General features: G+C 37.5%; 1 protein-coding gene across 1 annotated transcript in view; it reads left to right on the forward strand.

Moving 5' to 3' along the window:
- The first annotated feature begins 489 nt into the window (after positions 1-489).
- The window catches only part of wdfy4 (WDFY family member 4), a 46,427-nt gene continuing 23,220 nt past the window's right edge, over positions 490-23,696 (forward strand). The window contains exons 1-39 of the mRNA XM_079855400.1: positions 490-640; positions 1,593-1,829; positions 2,974-3,085; positions 3,416-3,522; positions 4,081-4,233; positions 4,500-4,689; positions 5,254-5,443; positions 6,324-6,484; positions 7,382-7,843; positions 7,933-8,034; positions 8,240-8,430; positions 10,794-11,401; positions 11,648-11,738; positions 11,996-12,210; positions 12,333-12,415; positions 12,559-12,778; positions 13,102-13,178; positions 13,396-13,608; positions 13,699-13,877; positions 15,305-15,536; positions 15,621-15,772; positions 15,853-15,964; positions 16,072-16,262; positions 16,347-16,499; positions 17,901-17,971; positions 18,143-18,304; positions 18,464-18,555; positions 18,679-18,769; positions 18,890-19,092; positions 19,205-19,371; positions 19,483-19,602; positions 19,903-20,064; positions 20,192-20,362; positions 21,268-21,394; positions 21,555-21,706; positions 21,799-22,037; positions 22,759-22,880; positions 23,182-23,373; positions 23,568-23,680. Coding sequence (XP_079711526.1) covers positions 620-640; positions 1,593-1,829; positions 2,974-3,085; positions 3,416-3,522; positions 4,081-4,233; positions 4,500-4,689; positions 5,254-5,443; positions 6,324-6,484; positions 7,382-7,843; positions 7,933-8,034; positions 8,240-8,430; positions 10,794-11,401; positions 11,648-11,738; positions 11,996-12,210; positions 12,333-12,415; positions 12,559-12,778; positions 13,102-13,178; positions 13,396-13,608; positions 13,699-13,877; positions 15,305-15,536; positions 15,621-15,772; positions 15,853-15,964; positions 16,072-16,262; positions 16,347-16,499; positions 17,901-17,971; positions 18,143-18,304; positions 18,464-18,555; positions 18,679-18,769; positions 18,890-19,092; positions 19,205-19,371; positions 19,483-19,602; positions 19,903-20,064; positions 20,192-20,362; positions 21,268-21,394; positions 21,555-21,706; positions 21,799-22,037; positions 22,759-22,880; positions 23,182-23,373; positions 23,568-23,680 — 6,636 coding nt within the window. The 5' untranslated portion in view covers positions 490-619. The remainder of the gene's footprint in view (positions 641-1,592; positions 1,830-2,973; positions 3,086-3,415; positions 3,523-4,080; positions 4,234-4,499; positions 4,690-5,253; positions 5,444-6,323; positions 6,485-7,381; positions 7,844-7,932; positions 8,035-8,239; positions 8,431-10,793; positions 11,402-11,647; positions 11,739-11,995; positions 12,211-12,332; positions 12,416-12,558; positions 12,779-13,101; positions 13,179-13,395; positions 13,609-13,698; positions 13,878-15,304; positions 15,537-15,620; positions 15,773-15,852; positions 15,965-16,071; positions 16,263-16,346; positions 16,500-17,900; positions 17,972-18,142; positions 18,305-18,463; positions 18,556-18,678; positions 18,770-18,889; positions 19,093-19,204; positions 19,372-19,482; positions 19,603-19,902; positions 20,065-20,191; positions 20,363-21,267; positions 21,395-21,554; positions 21,707-21,798; positions 22,038-22,758; positions 22,881-23,181; positions 23,374-23,567; positions 23,681-23,696) is intronic.

The following is a 23,696-nucleotide window of genomic DNA, read 5'->3' on the forward strand; positions in this document are numbered from 1 at the left end:
GTTACAGTTGTCTAAACATATGCTATGAGATGAATATACCATATAAAGCTGTAGGCCTACGATTTTAATTGTGCTTATATATTAGAAATTTTTATTTTATTTTTTAACAATAAGAACGTTTCACTGTTGCCAAGTCCGTGTAATATTTGTAAGCTATCTTAAATCACCGCACGATGTCACTATTGCTCAACATCGACCGCATCTTAAAGCGCTTAGTGAAAAATATTGGAATAACTTTAAACACCAGAGGGCAGATACTATTTACGTGCCCTCAAATTCACTTTTGATTGGTCGATTTTAAATCTCCCTTTTGGAATAAAAGAAGGAAAATCAGCCCGATTGCTTCACTATAGTCTTCTTCAAATTATCCTATTTTGAGCCTATTAACATGTGGAAAACACACAGATGCGCAATAGAGCGTTTCTTCTGCTTTTTTCACTAGGAAGTGAGGCACATGACCAGGCGCAGCTGATGTCAGAGTTTCACATTGTGCAAAGTTCATGGATTAGGCGGCATGTTTCAGCTGGCCACTCACTGAGTGTTGTGATGTGGGGAACCCAGAGGAAAGCCTTCTGTCCAGCCATAAATCTACGTACACAAGCCTTATCAAAGACTTGAGATGCCACCTACCAAACAACAGGTATGTGTCGGGTTACAGTCTGACTGAACTGGAGTTTCGCCTGGGGTTCATATTAGTTTGAGAGGCTAATTCAGATATCTCACAGAGACTAATGTTGACAGCTGTGGTTGTCATGTAGTTGTCTCACTTAAGTGTATTCAAACTAGTGTTATCGCTTGGCGGCTCAACTTGCTGGAACAACAAGGAAGCTTGACTGGTTTTTGTCAAGTACTTTCTTAGCCTAATTTGTTTGTCCGCAAACTAATTTATTTTATCAGATATATTTTATTGTATCAGGTTTAAACATTTCAGTAAGAGACAAGGAAGCTACTGTACATATTCTTTACCGCAATCAAGGCTTTGGATACAATAACGAGATGACATTCATGTGCTGTATTTAGCCACAGAGTGAATAAACCGGTGGGAATGTGCTGTGCAAACATGTCATTTCTCCTGGAATGTGAATTGTCTTCCCTGTAGCTAAACAAGCTTACGACTTGACATCACAAGATCACATTAACGTGCAAACAACTGATTGTAAGTTGCAGGAAAGCCCTCCAACTTAATGCGGTTGCCTTTTAAATTAATATTGTCATATGCTTCAGCTTCAATGTTTATGCTATTTTCTTAGAAAGAAAATGTTTTATGGCTATAGAGTCTTGAGTTCCTTTTTATATTTTAGGCATCAATAATAAATTATGTTCCTTTTTATGTTTCATTTATAATGTTGTCTCAGATGTTTCACTTAAAATTCCCTAAAACTAAAAATAAAATAACAACATATACCAGATCATTTGTTTTTGAAAGAATGTGATGGATAAAATCATTTAAAAAAAAGGATAAAAATCAGAGAAGCAGTTATTTGTGCAATAACTTCCTTGTTAGTCACTTTGTTGAGAAAGCAGAGTTTTGATATCAGTGTGTGAGCATTTCATTGTAACCTTTCATTCATCTCCTTTTTTCTTTTTTATAGGAGCCGGGTGGAGAAATGGACAAAATCAGTAAGGAGAACGGGGAACTTAGTGCGTCAGGGGAGAGTTCAGAGAGCACAGAACTGAAAACTACCCAAATGAACAGTGAGACAAATGGGGACCTGAAAGCAGATGAGGATCTAGTGATGTTTCTGAGAGATCAGCTAACTCAGTTGGGCCATTGGTCACCAGAACAAACAAACCAAGAGCTCAGCCGACTACTGCTTCTGTTCATCCAGGTACAGAAAATCAGTGAGAGGAAGGAAGGAGAACTGATTTTTATAAACTGGCAGTCAAAAGTTTTGGACACGCCTATTCAAATTATTCACAAAAATAATTTAAATAGCTTTAATATGTATAGTTGTATGAGAGAGAGATATAGAGAGAGAGAGAGAGAGACACATGTACTATACCTGTGATGGCAAAGCTGAATTTTCAGCAGTCATCTAGTCATTCATTCATTCATACTCTTTAGTGTTGCATAATCCTTCAGAATATGCTGAATAAGCATAATATAATATGCCTTCTAATGCTTATTAGAATGGCTTCAGCTTATTATCAGTTGAAAACAGTTGTGCTGCTTAATATTGTTTCATGAAGAGAATGTTCAATCACTTTACTATCTTAACTATCACTTTTGGTAATTTTAATGAAAATTGGTTAATAAAAGTATTAATTACTTAAAAAAACTTATAATTCACCATAAAAAGAATCCAAGTCAAGTGCGGTGTGTTGAAACATTTGACTGATAATGTATATTGGTCATATATAGATTAAATCCCAAGAAAACCTAGGTATTTAAAACCTAAATACCACCTTTCATAATATTAGCTGCTCTTCAGTGATTGGATAAAATTCACGTCCCTTTGACAGAGGCACTTTGCTTTATGCTGACATCGATTAAGCTAAAATCTTTCATTTCCCGTTTAAATTCCATCAATGATCTGTCACCAGCAGACAGTTGATCTGGTATGTGGCTGCACTGACAAACACTCATGACCTATTGAGATGTAATCACACTCACAGGCTGTGGTGGTGCATGTGTGGAGGTTTACACACACACGTGTGACTCATTTGACTTACCACTCATGCATTCTTACTGGGATTTAACCAACCATAGAGTAAGGAGTAAGGCACCACATCCGCTTGAAAGTCGCACAGAAGTAGGGATTGAAGTTGGGAATTCAGCTTAGGGAAATGAAACTGAAAATGTGAAGATGTTTTTGTTTTTGCCTTGTGATAAGTGCTGATTATGCTATCAATTTACTATATACACGATTACCTTTGTGAGAAACTTGTCATGAACCTCTCAAACCCATTTATAATTATTGTGTTCATGTTTAAATATTAGCATAAACAATCTTTCCACTAACTCTTCATAAGGTCTCAGAGAGCGGTGGCGTCCTCGATGATCTGGATCTCCAGGGCCTGGCGCTGCAGGTTGGAGAAGCTCTTGTCTGTCATATACAGCAGAGAGTGGCAGAAAAGCCGGCAGGTACCTAAAAATAACATTTAGTTCAACGCAGTATGTTAATAAAGTTGCAAAGTCACTAAAGGGCAAATACTGTCTGTGTTTAAAGGGAAGTAGCCCACTTCTTTATTTCACAAACATGCAACAAAATGAATGTTGACCATTTTGGCTATTGTTCGTGTGCATTTATTTTCGGTTCTTCTTTCTTATATTTACTTTAAATTACATAATTCAAAATGTGTTTGTCTGTGTGTAAAGAACCTAAAACCTCACTTATGTATTGTGTGCTAATATATAGTAAGATCAAATGGCTTTAATTTTGCTTTGCTGCTTTTATGGCTTTGTTTAAAATAGAGGAAGCCCGGTATGAATTGGAGCAGTTGTTTCAGAGGTCAGAGGTCAAAAGCAACCAAGGATGGCTTCTGCTCAAATCAATATCTCTTTTGTCTAACAGAGACACTGTAAGTCGTACTTTGAAAACGGATGTAATTGTTTATGCAATCAGTTTCGTAATTGTTTTGCTAGTGTTTTACCAATACCTACACATTTTAAAGATATAGTTAAAGTGCAGTTATGTTGCATTTGATGTATTTTAGGTAACACTTTACAGTAAGGTTTCATTAGTTAACTACTTTAGTTAATATGAACTAAGAGTAAACAATACTTGAGTATTTATTCATCTTAGTTATTGTAATATCAGCATTTACTAATACGTCATTAAAATCAAAAGTTGTATTTGTTAACATTAATTAATGGACTGTGATTTAACAATCAAACAATGAACGACTATTGAATAAATACATGTATTGTTCATGTTACTCAATACATTAACTAATGTTAACAAATCAGACCTTATTGAAAAGCGTTATCATATTTTTTTTACAATAATAATCAATATCTAAATCACGAGTTTTGATTGCTGATACAAAAATTAGTTCTGTTATTATTAAATTAGTCTTCTGTTTGACTCGACCCTGTGTAGTCATGTTTTGACAGGAAGCTGTTGTGTTCTTTGACAGGAGGTTGGTGTTATGATCAAGACAGGTCTACCTGCTGCATTAGTCAAGTGTCTGTACCTGTTTGTAGCTTTGCCTCCCAGAAAAGAGAGCTTTGACCATCAGAAGAATGACGAAGTGGAAGTCAAATGCTCTTTTCAGGACACTCTTATTCAGGTTTTTACATTTTGATATGCTTTATTTGATGTTGTAAAGCAATTACGCTACAGATGCTCATCTTATGTATCAAAATGGGATACTGTTTCTCCATTAGCACATCCAGTTTCAGAAAGCTATTTCTTTAGTATTATTATTGTTTGAAAAGTGGCAAAAAATTAATTAATCTTACTGTGAATGACCATGTAGAACGTTTTCATACATATCTGATGCATTTGTGTCCAACTAATAGAAATATAACTCTTCAAACCTTAACTTCTGCTCAGGTGATGTTGCAGCTCTGCAGGCATGTTTGTTTTGTGGAGGTTCTGCTGGAGACCCAGGAGCTTTCGAGTGTGATGGTCTCTCTCACCCTTCTGTGGGATCAGTGCAGCCCCTCATGGAGACAGCAGGCGTCCCGTGTGCTCCGAGCAGTGTCTGCTGCACAAGCTCGCAACACTGTACCTGCACTGCAAGGTCAACAACCACACACACGAGCCCCAGTCCATTCTTCGGCCAACTGAAGGCATCTTATTAGATTGTATTTTTCATAATAAATGATTCAAATTTAGTTTATTGAACAAGTGCATTGGTGTAATATTCTACTTTAATATCTTGGTAATATCTACGTTTATCAACAAAATAATTGTATTTTGGCTAAATATGGAAAGAGACTATAAGCACATCGTCAGATGACTATGATATTGATTTACTTTCACATGATGCTAAATTAAATTACTTAGTTGTCCCATACTTTAGTTTTTAGCTGGAGATCTTTGGTACAGTAGGTTGCAATTAGAAAATATTGGGCAGTGCACCATACAAAAGCTTCAAGTTGACCCCCTTTTTTAGCGGTCCTGGGTCTAGGATATTATATTGAACATAATCCAAGTTAGATCTTATCTCCTATCTTGGAGCCAGTGACAATAAGGACAAATTTACAGACTGACTTGGGGAAACTTAGTTCCTGGGTTGTTAGTGTATACCTCAGGTACTTATTTAATTCTATTACACTTATTTATAGTGTTTTGTTTCCTTTAGCTAGTAACTGCATGAAGATCTGCATCCAGAACATGCATAAGATCAGCGAGGACGTCCCTGGTCATGTTCTAGCTGGGGTGGCTGTGAGTGTTTTCAGCTTTGTGAAGGACTCTTATCCAGCCAGCCCTGCTCTTTTTGAGGAGTTTGAGAACAACGACGGCTATGGCGTCTTTCAGGCCATCTTGTTACGGTAAATTCATGAGTTTTGTTGGGAAAAATCATCAATCTAATTGGAGATTGTCACTAAATAGTGCACATATGAAAGGCACATCTGAAGACTAAATGTCTCTGAAGCTTTAAAAAAATTAGGTAGACCACCACCTCGAGAAAATGCATTTGCTTAATGCATTCTTAGGTACTTTCCATTCCTTTCTGTAGCTCTCTTTCTTCATCTCATTCTCAGCTCCTTCCTCCTGCAAGTTTCTTTTTGCATGCCGCAGAATTCAATAATTAAAGAGCTCGTAATGAGATCAGCAGTAAATTGAGCTCAATCATATTACTGAACATGCCAGCTCTCTCTAACTCACTGTGTGTCTGCGCTTCCTCACAGCAAGGGTCACTACAGGACAAGACCGCCCTCAATAAACAATAGGTCTCATTCACCAAGCATGCTTAGACATGTATTTGTACGTAAAACCTGTGTGCGAGCATCTACATTTAACCCCACAGAAATGTTTGTGTGTACATACTGTAAGAATGCTTAGTAAATGAGACCACTGTTACCTAGTTCTCTGTTACTTACACTACCGTTGGGGTCTGTAAGATTATTTAATGTTTTGGAAAGAAGCAGTAGAAATGTCTTAACTGTAATTTCTGATCAATATAATGCTTTTTTGCTGAATGAGAATATTAATTTATAAAAAAAAATAAACTGACACACAACTTTTGACCTGTAGTGTACTTTTGACCAAAGTGACTTTAGTGAGTTGTAAAGAAAAAAATAATACAAAATACCTTTCATACTCTATTTTACTAGAATTTAAATATTTTTTCTTTGAGCTGTTGCAAACATGTACAAGTATAAACATGAAATACTGGATTAGAGAATGATTTATTTTTACCTTTTGCAGCTGTGAGGAGGAAGTAACAGATGAGCACCTTCTAGCCGTTCAAGACCTTCTAGGCCTCATCGCATCATTTACGCTTTTTGGCAAGGCTGAGCTGAAGGTGGCCATATGTGTGAACAACCCCCAACCACCAGGCTTCAGGTTTGACCCCACCCTGACTAACGGTAAGCCGTCATGACAGACAGTGAGTGCCACTCTGCATCTCTGCTGCGCCACCTCATAGTAACGCCACAGAAAAGGCAATTATGTCCAAGATGATGAAGTGTAGCTCTCCTCACTAACCTGGTTAAGCCACCCTGCATCCATTCTCTTCATACATACAGCAATTCCCCATTCATCACCACCAGAGCACCTCACTCCTGAGAGAGAGAAACACAGCACCTTTTTTAAGCTTTATTTAATTTGGCTTTGATGTGATTTTAATTATGGGTGAAACTCAATCTTATTACCCTCTGCAGCTATATTTATTTGCCATATACATCAGTGCACCTTTGTCCAAAGAGCCAATCAGTCTTTTCTCATATGTTGACGCATTTGAATGTTGATATAGAATGTGGTAAATGTGGTGATGTGGAATGTTCTAAATGTGGTTTAATCTCTTTAATGCGTGCCATATAACACAGTTTCAGACAGCATAAGTGTAAATAACTCAATACTGATGCAGTTTCTCATTTGCATGAGCTCTTACTTGTTCATAATGTCATCAATAACGTTGCTCTCTCACAACGTACTTTTAGGAATAGCGTTACAAATTGTGTATGTAATGTGTAGTCTACATAGTCAATTAATACAAGGTTGTTCTACTCAAACATGATGCAAAGTACTTTTTGTCCAGTCAAGTAATTGCATCTCAAATCAGTTTTATTTCATTTTATCTGGGTGTATTTTATGGTTACTTATTTAATTTTTTCCTTATTTCTTATTTTCTTAAAAATTTTATTTGAATAAAAACAAAAAATTGACAGTCCATTTTTTGCCTAGATAGTTTTTAATTAAACACTCGACCAGTTGCCCCTTTTCCTTCTCATTTTCTAAGCGCCTCACTGTCTTCATATTTTCAGGTTCGCCAGTAAAGAACCTCACAGCCTTCAAAATCATCCAGTCCTCCTTCTTGCGCTCAGACAACACAGTGATCTGCAGCCAAATCCTGCGCACCATACAGATGATCTGGTCTTGGGAAAAGGCTAACTTCTTCCTGCTGGAGTGGACTCTTCAGACTCTGGCTCAGCTGGCTGAGTGTGTGTGGCAGAAATCGCCACCTGTTCACCTCATTTTCTTCGAACTGTTTGAGACCGTCATCTTCCAGCTCTCCTACATCCCACACGAGACCCTCAAGAAGGTCCAAGCTGTGCTGAAGCAGGGATGTTCGGAGGCCTTCAACGTCGCAGCTCTGGACTGCTTCTACAGACTCATCATGCACAGTGGATTGCTGTCTGAAGTCCTGAGTGATGGAGGACTGATGGAGCAACTGTTGTTTGAGCTTAAAAGAAGGGCGAAGATAATCAGAAAGGCAGGTGTTGCTGGTGAGTCCTTCGGGGTTTACAATGTACTATGAATTATGAAAACAAGACAGTTTGTTCTGATGCTGATCTGAGGTTTCATTTATCGACAGCAGGTGAGGATGAAGAGAAGGCTGACAACTATGAGAGGAAGTTGACCGCGAATATTTTGAATGTGGTTGCAGCCCTGGCCTTGCAGTCAGTCAGGAACACTGGTTGGTTGAAGCCATTTTCTTTATAATTAAATAATTGCAATAAAATAAAAATGAAATAATGTTAAGATTAAAATAGACTGACAAAATTTTACAAAAATAAAGATCCTTTATGGAGGAAACAATCTCTGTATTTGAGCACAAGTAATATTTGAAGAAAGGAGTTCATCCAAGTCATGGCGTCTGATCAGTCTCTTGGCTTTAATAGTGTTCATCAGGGACTTGGGGATGATTCCCTATGTGAAGATCTTTCTGGATGTTGAGCAGTTCCGCGGTCCTGCTCTGTGCATCCTGGAGCAGCTTTCGGAGGTGAATCCAGAGGAATACATGAGCACCGCCATCGGAGCCATCTGCTCCTCCACTGAGAGTGAGCTCAGACTCAAACAGGATCTTTTACAGGTATTTCCTCAGTTGCTGCTTTTTATTTTTGGCTCTCCCACTTCCTCAGTCACATTTACATACTGTAAAGACCATTATGTATTTCCATGGCTATTTTGGTCTTCCTGGTTTGGGCTGTTTTGCTTTTTTTAGTATTGTTTATTATGCATGTACAAATATTGAAATGCAAGTCACAATTTGTTATTCCAAAACATGATGGGTTTAATAGAGAGGGCACCTCATACAACCTACTAAAACTAAAATGTGAGTTTGGGTAGCCTGTAACTGTCTGTAAATGTAGCTTCCATTCTTAATTCTAACAAATTATAACATGTTTAAAGCATAATGAGCCGGTGAATTTATTATATCAGCTTTTGGGAGCCTGATTCCATTATAGCCAAATTCAGATTGATTTGCTAATATACAGTTAGCTGTTAACTCAAGCTTCATTCGATTAAGCCTGCAGCCTTGTGGTGCGACACACACAAAATTATGAGCAATATCAGATCAGAAAATGTGAGAGAAATCCAATTATGTATAACTATGTTATTCAGTTACTGTACATGTCCATTTTTTAGATTCAAGCTCAGGAATACTAACCTGCAGACCATTAAAGTGTAACTGGGTTAAGGCTGCTGACAATTGGATTCACCCCGACCACTCTGTGAAATGTGTCAAAGCCATTCTGATTACTTCTATTGGTGCTAATTAGGTTTGGGCTTCATTTTATGACACATTAGCTCTTTGATGTATTAGCATGGTAGATTGAATAAGGGCTAATCCATTTTGTGCTGGGCTCTTTGAAACATGAGACCCCTCCCGTTTCACTTTTTGTAGTGATGCATTATTTTCGAACAGATATTTTGAACAATTCTAGGCAGGCGTAGTAAAACCTTGTAACTAATTCCAATTATATTGATGATCAATAATAAAATTTGATAAAGATTAACGTCTGTACTATACGGAGCCCTAAAGGGACATGGTGGTGGAAAAACATGAAACTGGAGGAAAAAATCGATGTAAAATTTTTTTGTTTATTTGCAAAACTTTTGTGTTCCCCAAGAAACTTAGCGCAAAATTTCTCGGGGAACGCAAAATATTTGAGAGAACGCAAAAACCTGTCCCTTGTCCCTTTGGGAGCTCCGTAGAACTACTCTAACAATGAAAATCAAATGAAAAAAAAAAAGAAAAATGAAAAAAAAAAAAACCTTTAATTCAGCACGACATTAAGGACATTTATACATTACAAAAGATTTCCGTTTCAAATAAATGCTGTTCTTTTGAACTTTCTATTCATCAAAGAATCCTGCATGTATCACGGTTTCCTCAAAAGTATTAAGCAGCACAATTGGTTTCAACATTGATAATCAGCATATTCGAATGATTACTGAAGGATCATGTGACACTGAAGACTGCAGTAATGACTGCTGCTTTGCCATAATAAAATAATAAATACAAAAATTTCTCAATATTACTGTTTTACTGTATTTATGATCAAATAAATTCAGCCATGGTGAGCAACATAAGAGACCTTTTTCAAAAACATTTAATAAAATCATACTGACCCCAAACATCTGAATGTAGTGTACTTGTAATACAGTGGTGGCGGCTGGTCTTTCAAAGAGGGGAAGCCCATTTTCGTATTTATTTTTTTAATAACATTTATTTATAAATTAAATAAAATATATTTATTTTTCATATTAAACTCGATGGAGGAAATGTGGTAATTAGGTTAAACTGAAACAAGGAATGTGGTGCATAATTGTGAAATGTATGATGAAAATTGGCTAGCAATTTCGCCAAGCAAATACCAAGAAATAGGTTGCAGCAGTTTGTCTTTCGACTACGCTTGCAAAATCCGCGATGGGACTGAGCTCGAAAAGTGACTTTTTATAGTACAAAATCGCTGTCAATCAAAAGGAGATGCAGTCTTTCGACAGACCCTCCAATCATCACGCAGAAGCCCGGAGTCCAGGCCAGCCCACTCCTCCATTCACCCCTAGAGATGCTAAGCGTCCATGGGCGGGACATAATCGCAGCATTTATCCAATGACCGTCTAGTTTCGAAGCACTGAAAAAAACTGTTCAAAGCAACCCCATTGAAGTCAATGGATGCTAGGCTTCAACAGGGAAATGCACTGTGACGCTACGGGAATGTATGAGAAGAAAATCGAGTCAGCCGACCTGCTATATGTAACTGATACTGAACGAACTCGTCTTCGAGATGAACGTATTCTAACGCATTTTTTGTCAATAAAATGTTAACACAATAGTATATATTTGACCATTAATTTTTTGACATTATAGGGGAAGCCGAGCTTCCCTTGCAGTCTTAAAGAAATCCCCATTGTTGTAATAATCCCTTGCATCTTGCCTTTGCACAGTCTATTATGAAAGTTCTGGAGAACCCAACCAGTTGGAACGCCTTCCGCACTGCTGGAGGCTTTAACGGTCTGCTTTCCGTTGTGGTGGACATGGAAGGATCCCTGCTGGAAGCCCCAACGGGAATGTGGGCCTCACTGAGCCGCCAGAGCCTTGTTGAGCTGCTTCTCCTCACCCTGCACACCATTGCTCTTGCGGTGCACGTGCACCCGGTCAACGGACACTTTTTTCACACAACCGGAGTCTGCGAGAGGCTGGGTGAAGCTTTGCTACAGCTAGGTTGTTTTCAGAGAGAGGTCCCTGTGGAAACAGACAAAAACAGCTCAGACTTCAGGAGTTTCCAGGAGTTTGTGGAAGCAGTGGAGAGGCCAGAGCCCCAGTTGCCACCACCTTTAGGAGACTGTGTTAAGCTGCTGGGATTTCTGGAGCAGTTTGCTACTGGTGTGAGCTTGGCTGCAGATCCATGCACTGGCTTGCAGGAGAATAATCATGCTGGCGAGAGTCAGATCACAGTCTCAGGTCAGAGGATAAGGGAGCCATCCAATGAGGAGGAGTTGTTGAATCGCGCTGAGGCCGCAAGTTTGTCTTTAGTATCAACAGATTCTGGGAGGTAGGTACTCTCAATCAACTTTTATCTATGATTATTATATTATTAATATTAGATAGCTGTTTTTATTTATTTAATCACATATATAAAAAAAATATTTAAAAAAAACAAAAAATGGCTGTACAGCATTACAGTAATTTGCCATGGATTTGCTGTTGTCCAGAAAAGTCAGTAAATCAATACTGGGACAATTTCATCTTTGCTTTGTCTGTCTGTCTATGATTGACAAACGTGTCATTGTTTATTCAGGGTTTACTCTGACCTCACCATTCTTCATCCTGGAGCTGTTAAGCTGATCATGACTCTCCTGCCTAGTATTTACTGTCCCAGTGACCCTTGTGTAAGTAAGACCACAATCACAGTCATACCTCGGACATAATTTGTATTTGGTGTATTTTTTTTTTCTTTTTTTTTCTTTCTAAATTGTATTGAATTGTTTATATTGCACTACTGTTGAATGCCTGAGCCTCAACCAAATGCATTTCAACGTACAAATTGTCTTTTGAATATATGACCAATAAATAAACTTGAAACTTGAGATTAAACGAACAAACACATAGCAGAGTTTACAATAATGGGCTACATTTTGTCCTATAGTTGTCTGAAGAGCTGCAGCTGGCTGTGGCTCATCATGTGCAGACTCTGGTGAAGTCAGAGAGAAACAGGCAGATCATGTGTGAGTTTGGTCTGGTGTCCACACTGCTGACTCACTGCAAACGTATCCTCATCGACAATTCCCATTCACTACAGCTGCCCATAGTTCGGATTCTTGAGAAACTCGCCTCTCAGTCCATGGATCACAAGTGCCTGAGGTCAGCATACGTTTGCAGTTAACACGCTCATGCATTCCTCATGAAAAATGTTAAATATACTATAGGATAAAAATAAGTTTGCATATTTTGTATGCCATTACAATAGTGTACTTTTATCTTAGGCAGTTCCTGTGTCTTGGAGATCCTCTGATGTGTAGTGGAGAAAACCTGCTGTCTGTCTCCTGTGAAGAGGCCAACAGCACAAGTACAGTTCCTCCTAGTCCTTACAGACTTCCCTTTTGGATTACTTCCTGTTTCATGAAGAAAAAAGCATTTGATCAGATTGTTACATCTATTGTTTGAAGAGACTGTATTGATACTTATACTTTTCTGTTATCTATTGCACAGACCAGACAAAAGACTCTGAAGAGGATAACAGGAAATCCTCGAAAAAAGCAATGAAAAGAAGTTTCAGTCTACTGAAAACCTCTACAGACAGTGGGATGGCAGTTCCTCTTCATAGAATAATAAGTCTTGTCTCCATCACATCACCACGGTCCTTTCAGCCACACAAAATCTCCATTTCCCCTTCTTTTGTGGAGTTTGACATGACAGACAGTGGCTATGGGTAAATGTTTGCAGATCGCTTTATTGACATACCAGTAGAGATTTATGTCCTTAAAAGAATAAACAGTTCCTTTGAATATTGTGTTGGGCAATATGGAGCCTTCGAATCAAGATGGTTAAAAACCACTGCTTTAGGGGCTTTATCTAAAAATAAAATGATTAGTGATGAATTAAACTAAAAAAAGAAAAGAAGTTTTGCACCAGACGTTGAATTTACCATATTATTGCCAAACGCAAGATGCCACTGGAAGTAAAACTACTGATATATTAATCTAGAATTATTTATTCTGCTAAATGACAAAAAAAACTATTTTGTCTCCACAGGTGTTTGTTCCTGCCATCCCTTGCCACAGTGAAAGGTGTCAGTGCAGACTTTATCTCCACTGGAGGCTTGGGCACTGGTAAGAAATACTATAGAATAAAATCACATGAGACATATAAGTACAACTAAAATTCTTTTGGTATGAAAATCTAATATACTAATAAACTAATAAAAGGTTGGTTCCAAATGGATTTATCTGCTTCATAAAGATCCCATTTACCAGACACTTTTATAATATACATGAAAACGCGATGCATGTCCGGTTCTTCTTTTATATCCTTTTTTTATCTCCACAGACTGCAGAGGCTTCCCTCCTTCAGCTGGCTTGTCTTTCTCCTGCTGGTTTATGATCTGTAGGTTCAGCTCGGCTTTTGAATCCCACCCTGTGCGCCTGCTGACGGTAGTGCGCCACATGTCTCGTGCTGAGCAGCAGTTCAGCTGCCTGTCTGTCAGTATCTCTGAAGGCTACTTGGTGATCTCCACCGAGGAGGAAGCATATCAGTTCTTAGGTGAAATCTCACTTGAGATTACTTTTAATGTGCACTTTTCTTCTACAAACTTAGCTATGTCTTATTTACAGTATTTATTTTACTCTACAGACATGATGGAGCCAGAGGTGCAGACTCCCAGCACCCTGCCGTCCTCAGTGCGGTTTAATTGTTCCAAACAGCTGATACCAGGCCAGTGGCACCAACTTTGTGTGGTTATGGCCAAAGAAATCAAGAAGAGATGTTTAGTCACTGTTTATCTGAATGCAACACCAATCGGAACAGCAAAGGTTGGTGCAGGGAGTTTATTTTACTTGAAAGAATAGTTCACCCAAAAAATAATTTACTCACTGTCCTTTTGTTTCAAACATACTAGCTATATATCACTGACTTTCTCCTGTCGAACACAAATAGTGAATTTTTCGAAAATTTAATGAATGTTTGACTTAAATTACATTTTGCATGAATGTTTGATGTTTTGTTATATGAAGGATATTTAAAAAAAGAAATAGTTGAATGTGTTCGTTGTGACACATTACGCCCATTTCACACATACTCTGTGAATACTCTGTGTACTGTATGTGGCACAGGAGCAGCACGCACTATAGTGCTTTCACATATGCTGCGTTTGCAGTGCGTAACTGATCCGCGGCTGTACCACAAACACATACTCACTATTTGTATTTCAAATCCAGAAGTTATCAGCAACTTTTATTTAAAAAAAAGTTTTGTCAGGATTGCGATTCTCTTTGTACACATATACACTCTTTAATAGACGTATTCACGTTTAAACACAATTTAAACAACGTATTATTCAATGCATTACTTCTATATAATTATATATTAAGTTGCTCAAGCAAGTGGTAAAATATTTAACCATGTACTTATATTAAAATCGCATACATTTTAAATTAAAACTTAAAATTGACAAATACAGCAGACTCATAGCCTTTCTTTTGCATAATTTAAATCTTTATATAATAAATCTTGCATGTCACAAATAACTTATTTTTCCACTGAGACTGAGTGTTCATTATGTCGCCTTGTTGAAGTAAATTATAGTTTTTCTTGATTTACCCCGGTCTTCTAATGAAGACCCCGGTAAGTAAAAAGATGACTGTGAAAAATAGTAGTATATAATTAAACGCATTTATGGTGAGATTACTACATTTTATTTAATTAAACGCATTTATGGTGAAATGACTACATTTTCAGGTCAATCTGTGTTCATTTTGACCACGAAACATGCGCGGTCACTTTAATTCAGTGTTTGCACTGCTATATACGCACCGCACCTGGAACGGATCGACGGACTGCAACCGCGTGCAGTGTGAAAGCTCTAACCTGTTAACATGGGTACGGAAAAAAATACACACCGCATACACACTGCAGACGGAGTATGTGTGAAACGGGCATTCAAACCGTTCAAAAGTTTTGGGTCAGTTAGAAGTAAAAAATAAATAAAAATAATAATAATTTTTGAAAGAAGTCTCTAATGTTTAATAAGGCTGTGTTTAATTGATCAAAAATACAGTAAAATATTAATATTGTGAAATATTATTATAATTTTAAATATCTGTTTTCTATATTAATATATTTGAACATTTAATGTATTCCTGTGATGGGAAAGCTGTATTTTCAGCATCATTACTCCTGTCTTCAGTGTCACATGATCCTTCAGAAATCATTCTAATATGATTTCGTGCTCTTTTTGCAGGTTAAGTACATTCAGCCGTTTCCCGGTCAGTCCATCTCAATGGATCCCTCTGCAGTCATTGACGTGTGTGGGATTATTGGAACTCCATCTTTATGGAAACAGCATGCAGCTCTGGTCTGGCGTGTCGGTCCTACATACTTGTTCGAGGAAGTTTTGAGTTCTGATCAGGTGGAGACTATTTATGGGCAAGGCACCAAATACATTGGCAACTACCTTGCTCTCAATGTTCAAGGTGAGAAAGTTTGCTACTCTTTGTCCAAAAATAGTCCAGAATTTTATGGGAATCCGTATTCACACACGTACATATGTTTAATAGGAGGTGAGACAGACGGTGCAATGTCCCAAAATAGGATGGTCTCCCCAGAGAGGATTTCCTTTGCCATAAACACAGCGGTTTCCACCATGACAACAGTAGTAAATATTAGAGACCAGTACAATGAGGTGGACTGTCGCCTTATAGCCAAAGAGGTGCTTTTCCTTTTTAATTCATGGATTTAATTATTTTGATGATTGAATCATGATTGATTCTTCTATTATTTTGATCACAGATTGGGATTACGTCACGTGATAACTCTACTCCTGTCTTCCTGGCTCATAATATCAGCAAGCACCTCAGTGGAACTGCCCGGACGATTGGGGCAGCCCTGGTTGGTTGTTTTGGTAAAAAGCAAAAGCCCACTAGCTACTGCTCTAAAGTGCTTACTGTAAGACAAGACTACAGCATTTGTTTATGTAGTAAACTTCTGATTTTACTCTTTTATTTCCAGGTGTAAGGACGTTCAAGTCATTCAGTGCTGCTAGTAGCTTCCAGTATATTGGCGGACCTTCTGCCATTCTGAGTTTGGTGGCGATGGCCTCAGATGATGGATCCTTGTATGCTGCTGTCAAAGTTCTGCTCTCGGTTTTAGAGACAAATCCTGTGATGGAGCAGGAGATGAAGCGTACTAATGGCTACAAGGTAGTGCTATCAATTAAAAGCAAGTTAAGACTTTACAGTATTACAAATCCATGCTGCAGATTTGATTTTGTTTTGTATTGTCAGCTCTTGTCCTTCCTGCTGAAGATGAAGTCTCAGCTGATCAGCTTCAGGATTTTTCAGCTCATTCTGTCTATAGTGGGCACAATGGAGCTGGGCATTGTCACTACTAGTATCCCAAACATCAGCGCTTTCCAGGACGTCCTCTGTGACTTTGAGGTAAGTTTTAGATTGGTGTGCTGTGTTTCCTCACAGCTACAATATTATCTGCTTTGATGAATGCAGTAGCTTTCTGAATGAATTTTAATAGAGCTGTTCAGTCATGACGTCAATTTGTAGACTAACCCAGAGGGCAACTTGCTGTCTCTATAAAAAGCTGGTCATGGCTTAGTCTATATTTAGTGATAAATAAGTTTGTTCTTTAAATAAGAGTGTAAACCACAGGCAGTCTAAAGAGATGACACATAGAAATTCACTTTTTAGAGCTAGCTAGAAAGTAGCTAGCTGCTGGACGACTGCGCTGACTGGTTTATTTTATGACTGACTGGTTTATTTTATGACCGACTGGTTGACTGGTTTATTTTATGTTCCGTTTCTGTTTTTTTGTTGTTGTTTTTTTCAGTTATTGAATACATGGGGCTTGCATGTTTTCCATATGTGATCACATGTGGACAACGTCACCACGTTTCACATGTGATCACATGGATTTCACATGGGAACTATTCCAAAACCACATGTATGTGTTTCACACGTCCTTCACATGTGGCCACATGTATTTTTGCACATGTGAAATTCGTGTGGTTTTCTGTAAGGGTGAAAATAGCACTAACACTACTTTCTGCATGCAAAACAAGAATGCAAGTGTGCATGCTTGATTAATGATGTGCAATTAAGCTAACAACTCGTATCGTCCTTATGTTGCAACTTTTTGGCAATGTACACTACCATTTAAAAGTTTTTTTTAATCTGTAAAATGTTTTTGAAAGAAGTATCTTAGGCTCACCAAGGGTGCATTTATTTGGTAAAAAATATAATCATTCTAATAGGCTGATTTGCTGCTCAAAAATATGTATTATTATTATTAATGTTGAAAACAGCTGTGCTGCTTAATATTTTTGTAGAAACAATTACAACACTTTTTTTTACAGTATTTATTTGAAATGGAAATATTTTTGTCACATTATAAATGTCTTTACTGTCACTTTTGATCAATTGAATGCATTCTTGCTGAATAAAAATATTAATATCTTTTTTTTAAAAAACAAGTAAATCTTGCTGACCCCTTACTTTTTAATGGTAGGATACATTTTTAAAGCACATAGCAGTTGCAAAAGTCAGATTTGAGATATGACTGTGCAAGTGTGCATAATTAATGTTATAGAGCAAAAAGGGGAAATCTCTCATCAAGCAATGTTAAACACAGACCATATTTTACCGCCATTCTAAAAACTCATAGGAGAATTTAGAATTCCCAAATTATAATTCTCTTTGTTTTAGGACAACAAGCTTAGCAGCTCTGTTGTTTTGCAAAACTTTAAATTGCAACAGGATTGTCATTCAAGAAACAACAGCAACATTTTGCTTAAATCATAAGAAGTTTCCTTTATATTGTTTCTGTAGGTGTGGCAGCATGCTCCAGACAATCTTGACATTTGTGTTTTAAATCATTTTGCTGCTATCCTGAAGTCAAGGTACGTTGTTGGCTACTGATGTCAAGTTGTTGTGAGTTCATGTTTAGTTTGCAGCATAAAGTGATGTGAAACGCATTGCCCACTTCCTGTTTTTCACCTTGCATAAACCTTGTTACTGGAAACATGCTGTTCGCTGTGGATACGTGTGTCTGATGGTGAGTTTGTTTCCAGTGGGAGTCAAAAGAATGCTGAAGTCATGCACATACTCAACATGATGAGCAAACTCCTGATCCTCCTGCATGACCCCAGTGTGACCCGCAGGAAGGTGTCAGTCATCTGTACCATCATCAAATCCCTCCTCGAGGAACATTTCAACACCACAGACATCAAGAGGCATGTCTGTTAACTTTTACAGGCTCAGTTTAAATTGAATCATTTGTTTCAGCTCAATTTTCATGACAATTTTGAGAAAATCGCTAAAGCTTTAAGGCACCAAATGAATAAAAAAAGTCACTCAGTGTGATATCTTGACATTTTTATTTGTTCAATCAGGCTTGGACTCTTCTTAGTTCATAGTCTTTTGCCTCCTACTTTGAACGAGAAAAGCACTTTCTCTGATTTGGATTTTGATGATCAATCACAAGGTACAAATTTTTGCAATAAACATTCATTGTGTTCATGATTTTAAATTTGTGCTCTACTCCAAAATCTTGACTTTTGAATGAGGCTCACTCCTTACATGCTCTTTAAACTCTTTGTGGCTCTAGGGTGGAGTCAGACTCCTGGGAGATCAGTTTGGATCAGGAACCAGTTGCTCTCAATGCTGTCTTCTCTAATCATCCCAAACACTTCTAGCATGTGAGTCGAGTTTAGCAATGTAACAGCGACAACTCTTGCTCTCTTTATCCTTGTTTACGTGATCCCATCGACACATATCTTGAATTCTAAATACGTTCTCAAATGTTTCTCAAATGGCAGTAACCAGGAAGAGGTGTTCTTCGCACTGGGGTCGGATTGGTTTCTCCTCTTCTTACAGGGTCACATCCACACTAGCACAGTGCTGCTGGTTCTCACGTTGCTTACTCACTTTCTGTCGTATCCGAACATCCTGAGCAAGTTTAGAGAAGGTGTGTCACCAGGAACTTTAGTGGAGACCATGGAGATGCCTACCAGTATTACAGGTACTGTATTTCTGGATGGAATTTCAAAAGTGTCCATTAATATGGTTGTATGTGACTATTTAAAAAAATGTAATAAAATATTTGTATTTTTGATTTTGCCATTTTCCTCTAGATAATTTGAAGTCTCGCTCATGGTCGTTTGAGTGTTTGAGCTGTATCTGCCCAGGGTTTGAAGTCCTGCAGAAGCTTCTTGTCAGCCATATCCACCTGCCTCAAATTTATGGAGCTCTAGCTGCACTGCTTATAGGAAAATCTGATTTCCAGGTTCCTGCTGGACAGGTAGTGCTCACATTGCCTATTTGTCTCATGTGACAAAATGTATTTTATTGGCATGTATATTTATTTGTGATGTTAAATGACCTACTCCCCTATCTGTCCTTTGGATGGCAGGTTGATATTGACGTGATGCTTCAGAGTTTGATTGACAGCTGCAGTGGATCTGAGGGCTTTCAACTATGTGCAGAAACAGCTTGTGTCCTTTTAGAGTTGATTAAGATTATCATTACTAAGGTAAGTGTGTCTAAATTGCTAAATTTATTGGCATAAGATAACATGTTACATCATAGGATAGCAGTTTCTACATACTAAATGAGGTATTTTACCACCTAGTGTTCAAAAAGGCAATACTAAAATAGACTTGCAGACAGTTTCTTTGTCTGCTGGATGTAATATTACATAACATATTATCTGAGTGGCAGTTTGCATGATTACAGTCCCTTTTTGCAAACAGGTTTCATAATCCATTGCATAGTCATTGATGCAATACCAGTAAATCAAGTTTTTCTTGTGTACTTCTATTTCTCAAATAAGCCTGTTACAGAAAGTGCAGATGGCTGGGAAGTCCATTACCCAGGTAGTGTGATGCAGTTCCTCTGCCTGGTGAACAGTTTGTTTCCTCAAGATCCTCTCTGGACCTCCCCTGATTTCCTCAGTTCACTGGCCAGTGCTGTTTTCCCCTTTGAAACCCCAGAGGTGAGACTTTTGGGGATTGTACCGTACATTTTCTGTGCAACTTAAAAATATACCCAAGAGACATTTTATTGCCCCAAAGGCAAGCAGTTTACAGAAGTGATATTCTTCTTCTCATCTTATCGTACAGAACACTACAGGTGCTCAGGGTATCAAAGAAAGTAGCGATGCGGTGGGGGAGCTTCGCCCGTCCCACCCAGGCAGGAAACAGGTGTGTGACTTCATCCGCATCCTCTTGATGGACAGCCTCATTAACATCCCTGCCAAAGACGGCATTCATCCTTTAATGCAACTGCTAGAGGTGAGGGATGACAAATATTGACATTTATTAAATCAAAGTATGTGTGTACTGTGTATAATTAATTTGCATGTGTGTGTATATATTTTTATATATAACTATATATATATATATATATATATATATATATATATATATATATATACAGTATATACATGCAAATATTTCTTAAATATAGACATGCATATGTGTGTATTTATATATACAAAATAATTATACACAATACACACACATATATTATGTAAACACAAGCTTTTATTTTGGATGCGATTAATTATTGCCCAGCACTATATATATATTTTCTACACAATTATGTATCTATAAATCATGTATAAATGATAAATTCTAGAAATATTATTATTATGATTATGATGTTGATGATGATTATTATTAATTGGCATTGTTAGAAAAAATTGTTAAATAAATTATAAATAAATGTAACAAGAATTTATGTATTATTATTTATTGCAATTATCAATTATATATATATATATATATATATATATATATATGTATGTGTATATATATGTATGTGTATATATATGTATATGTATGTGTATATATATGTATGTGTATATATATGTATATGTATATGTGTGTGTGTGTATAATTTTATTTATTTATTATTTAATATAATAATTATATAAATTATTTTATTACATACAACTAATAATAAAAGATACTACTTTTGTAATGCGGGGGTCACATATGAGCTGTTCAAGCAGCATCTGATGCTGTGTATAATATCTTTCCTCCATAAGGTGCCACTCTTTGCTCAGTTTTGATGACGAGATGCACATTACTGCTCACTGGAGGACGATAACTACGGTTTATACAGTCTAGCCAGTAGTGCCCTTGTGGACTATAGTGAAGCCATTATTTTAACATTCTGAAGGTTTTGTTTTTAGTTTTCCCAAGATGGTGTTTGTCAAGAGCAGAGGCAGAGCTTTCAGACTGAACTCCTGGAGTTTATGATGGACATCATCCACATGACAGGACAGGAAGAGGGCCAGTCTACACATGTGGCCAGAGATGGTAAAAATATATCAGACACTATATAAAAATGCTTTTAATGAATTCGTTGATTGTCAGAAATGTTTTTCATCTTTTTCGATGAAATTATATTTAAAAAATAATAAGCAAGGTTTTAAGGGTGCATTTATACTGCTAACATGCCCCACTAAATTATCCTAAGACCCGTCCAAGTCCAAGCAGGAAGGAAAAGCTGCCGTTTTGGTTGAGAATGTGGGGTTCTTCAGTAAAAAGCTAGTGGAAAAACTCTACTCTGGCATGTTTGTGGTGGAACCAGAGAACCTCTTGGTCTTCATGGTTGAACAGATAGCAGTGGTGAGTTTATCTTCTGATTTCACTTATACCATATGATTGTTTTAAGCCTAGACACACCTGTAATTTACACTGCATGTTTGTATTGACATCAGGCACTGGAGAGAGGTCCAGGTCATCGGGAGATAACGGTCAGCATTCTGTACAAAAGCTTGAACCGGGCCCTGCTCTACTTCCTGTCCCGATCCAGACAGACTCAAGCTGAGCAGGAACTCATTATTCAAACACTTCAGGTTTTGCAGCAGCACTGGGATGTGATCATGGCAACATACAATGCCAATGTCCACTTCATCAACTGTCTCATGCACTGCCTCGTCCTTATACGCTCTGGCAGGTGGGTTTCATTGTTAGTGATCATAAAGTAGTTGTCACTTTCCACTAAAAAATTTTTATATTAAAAGGTGAAAATTCCACATCTCATTCTATTTTCAAGATTTGTGCAATTTCTTTGGTTATTGAATGATTATTTTTGGTTATTGTTCTTGTATTTATGGAAAATATAAGGTAGCATGATGTCCGCGCACTGCAAATAACAGCTCCAAACAACTTTTGATGGAAAGCGCAACGTTTCGACCATCAAGTCTTCATTAGGCACATACAGTATAAATAACTATCAACCAGTGTTTTGATCCCAAACTGCAACTCTATGACCCATTCTGGCATTGTTTTATTGTTGTTATTATTATTAATGTTTATTGCTAGAGAAAACATTATAAAAAAGCACAAAAACTTGCAAACCTTCGAGAGAAATCTTCAAAAGTCTTTATTTAGAGGCCACAATCTCTCATAATCCATAATCAATGCTTTTAATATTGCAATAAATAAATAAAAAATAATAAACCAGGTGTTTTGACATTAGATAAACTGTATGTTTTACAATATTTTGATAACAGGGTTGCAAAATCTACTTTTAAAAATATATAACATAAAACAGCTAATACAGCATTTAGTTTGAGCAACATTTTCCTCTAGTCAAGAACATCTTTTCACTGATCATTTTCTGAATAAGTCAAATATTAAAGAATTTCCCCTCTTTTTTTATTACTGTCTTTTAGTTTTCTTGAAGGCTTTGGATGTGAAGTCCATAAAAAACCCTCAAGAAACATTTGGAGGCATCTTTTCCCACACAAGAACAGCCGGGTGATGTCGCAGACCAATGTCGCTGATTCAGCAGAAGGTTCGTTTGTTCCTTCCTTCCTTCCTTCCTTCCTTCCTTCCTTCCTTCCTTCCTTCCTTCCTTCCTTCCTTCCTTCCTTCCTTCCTTCCTTCCTTCCTTCCTTCCTTCCTTCCTTTCTTTCTTTCTTTCTTTCTTTCTTTCTTTCTTTCTTTCTTTCTTTCTTTCTTTCTTTCTTTCTTTCTTTCTTTCTTTCTTTCTTTCTTTCTTTCTTTCTTTCTTTCTTTCTTTCTTTCTTTAATTTGTTAAGTGCCAGGCTCATGAGTAAAATGAAAAGTTTTGAATATGCTTGTGATCCTTGTAGTGGAGTCAGAGCTGATGATGCTTGTGGAAAACACCTGGAGTAGAGTCATGCAGGAGCGGAGACAGGCGCTGGAGGAGGCCTACAAAATCGACCTGTCCGCTAAGCCGGCCGGCAAGGAGGGCCAGGTCTCTATGGGTGATGTGAGCCCTCTGTGGGAGGAGACGGCAACGAAAGCTTGGCAGCTCTTTATGGGTCAGTCAGTCACTGCTACTTGTGTGTCAACATTTGAGATTACTGTCAGCTTTCTTATGTTGATCCTTCGTTTTCAGTTTCGGTTGTATTTGACTGACATGACAGAGGAGAATACACATGAATTCTATACTGCATGTTGCAAAAGTAGTAAAAGATTTTCCTGCATAGAATTACATTTAACATTTTTCTCTCAGATTCTCAAAAGAAAACAGCAAATAACGTTCACCAGAAGAGGGCAGGACTTCTCAGCAGTGCATTGCAATCTGTTCAGAAGAGGTTTGGGAAGGATTCAGCCGGCAGCACTGAGGTAGGACAATCAAATT

This window comes from Squalius cephalus (assembly GCF_949319135.1).
Source record: "Squalius cephalus genome assembly, chromosome: 21".
NCBI lineage: Eukaryota > Metazoa > Chordata > Actinopteri > Cypriniformes > Leuciscidae > Squalius > Squalius cephalus.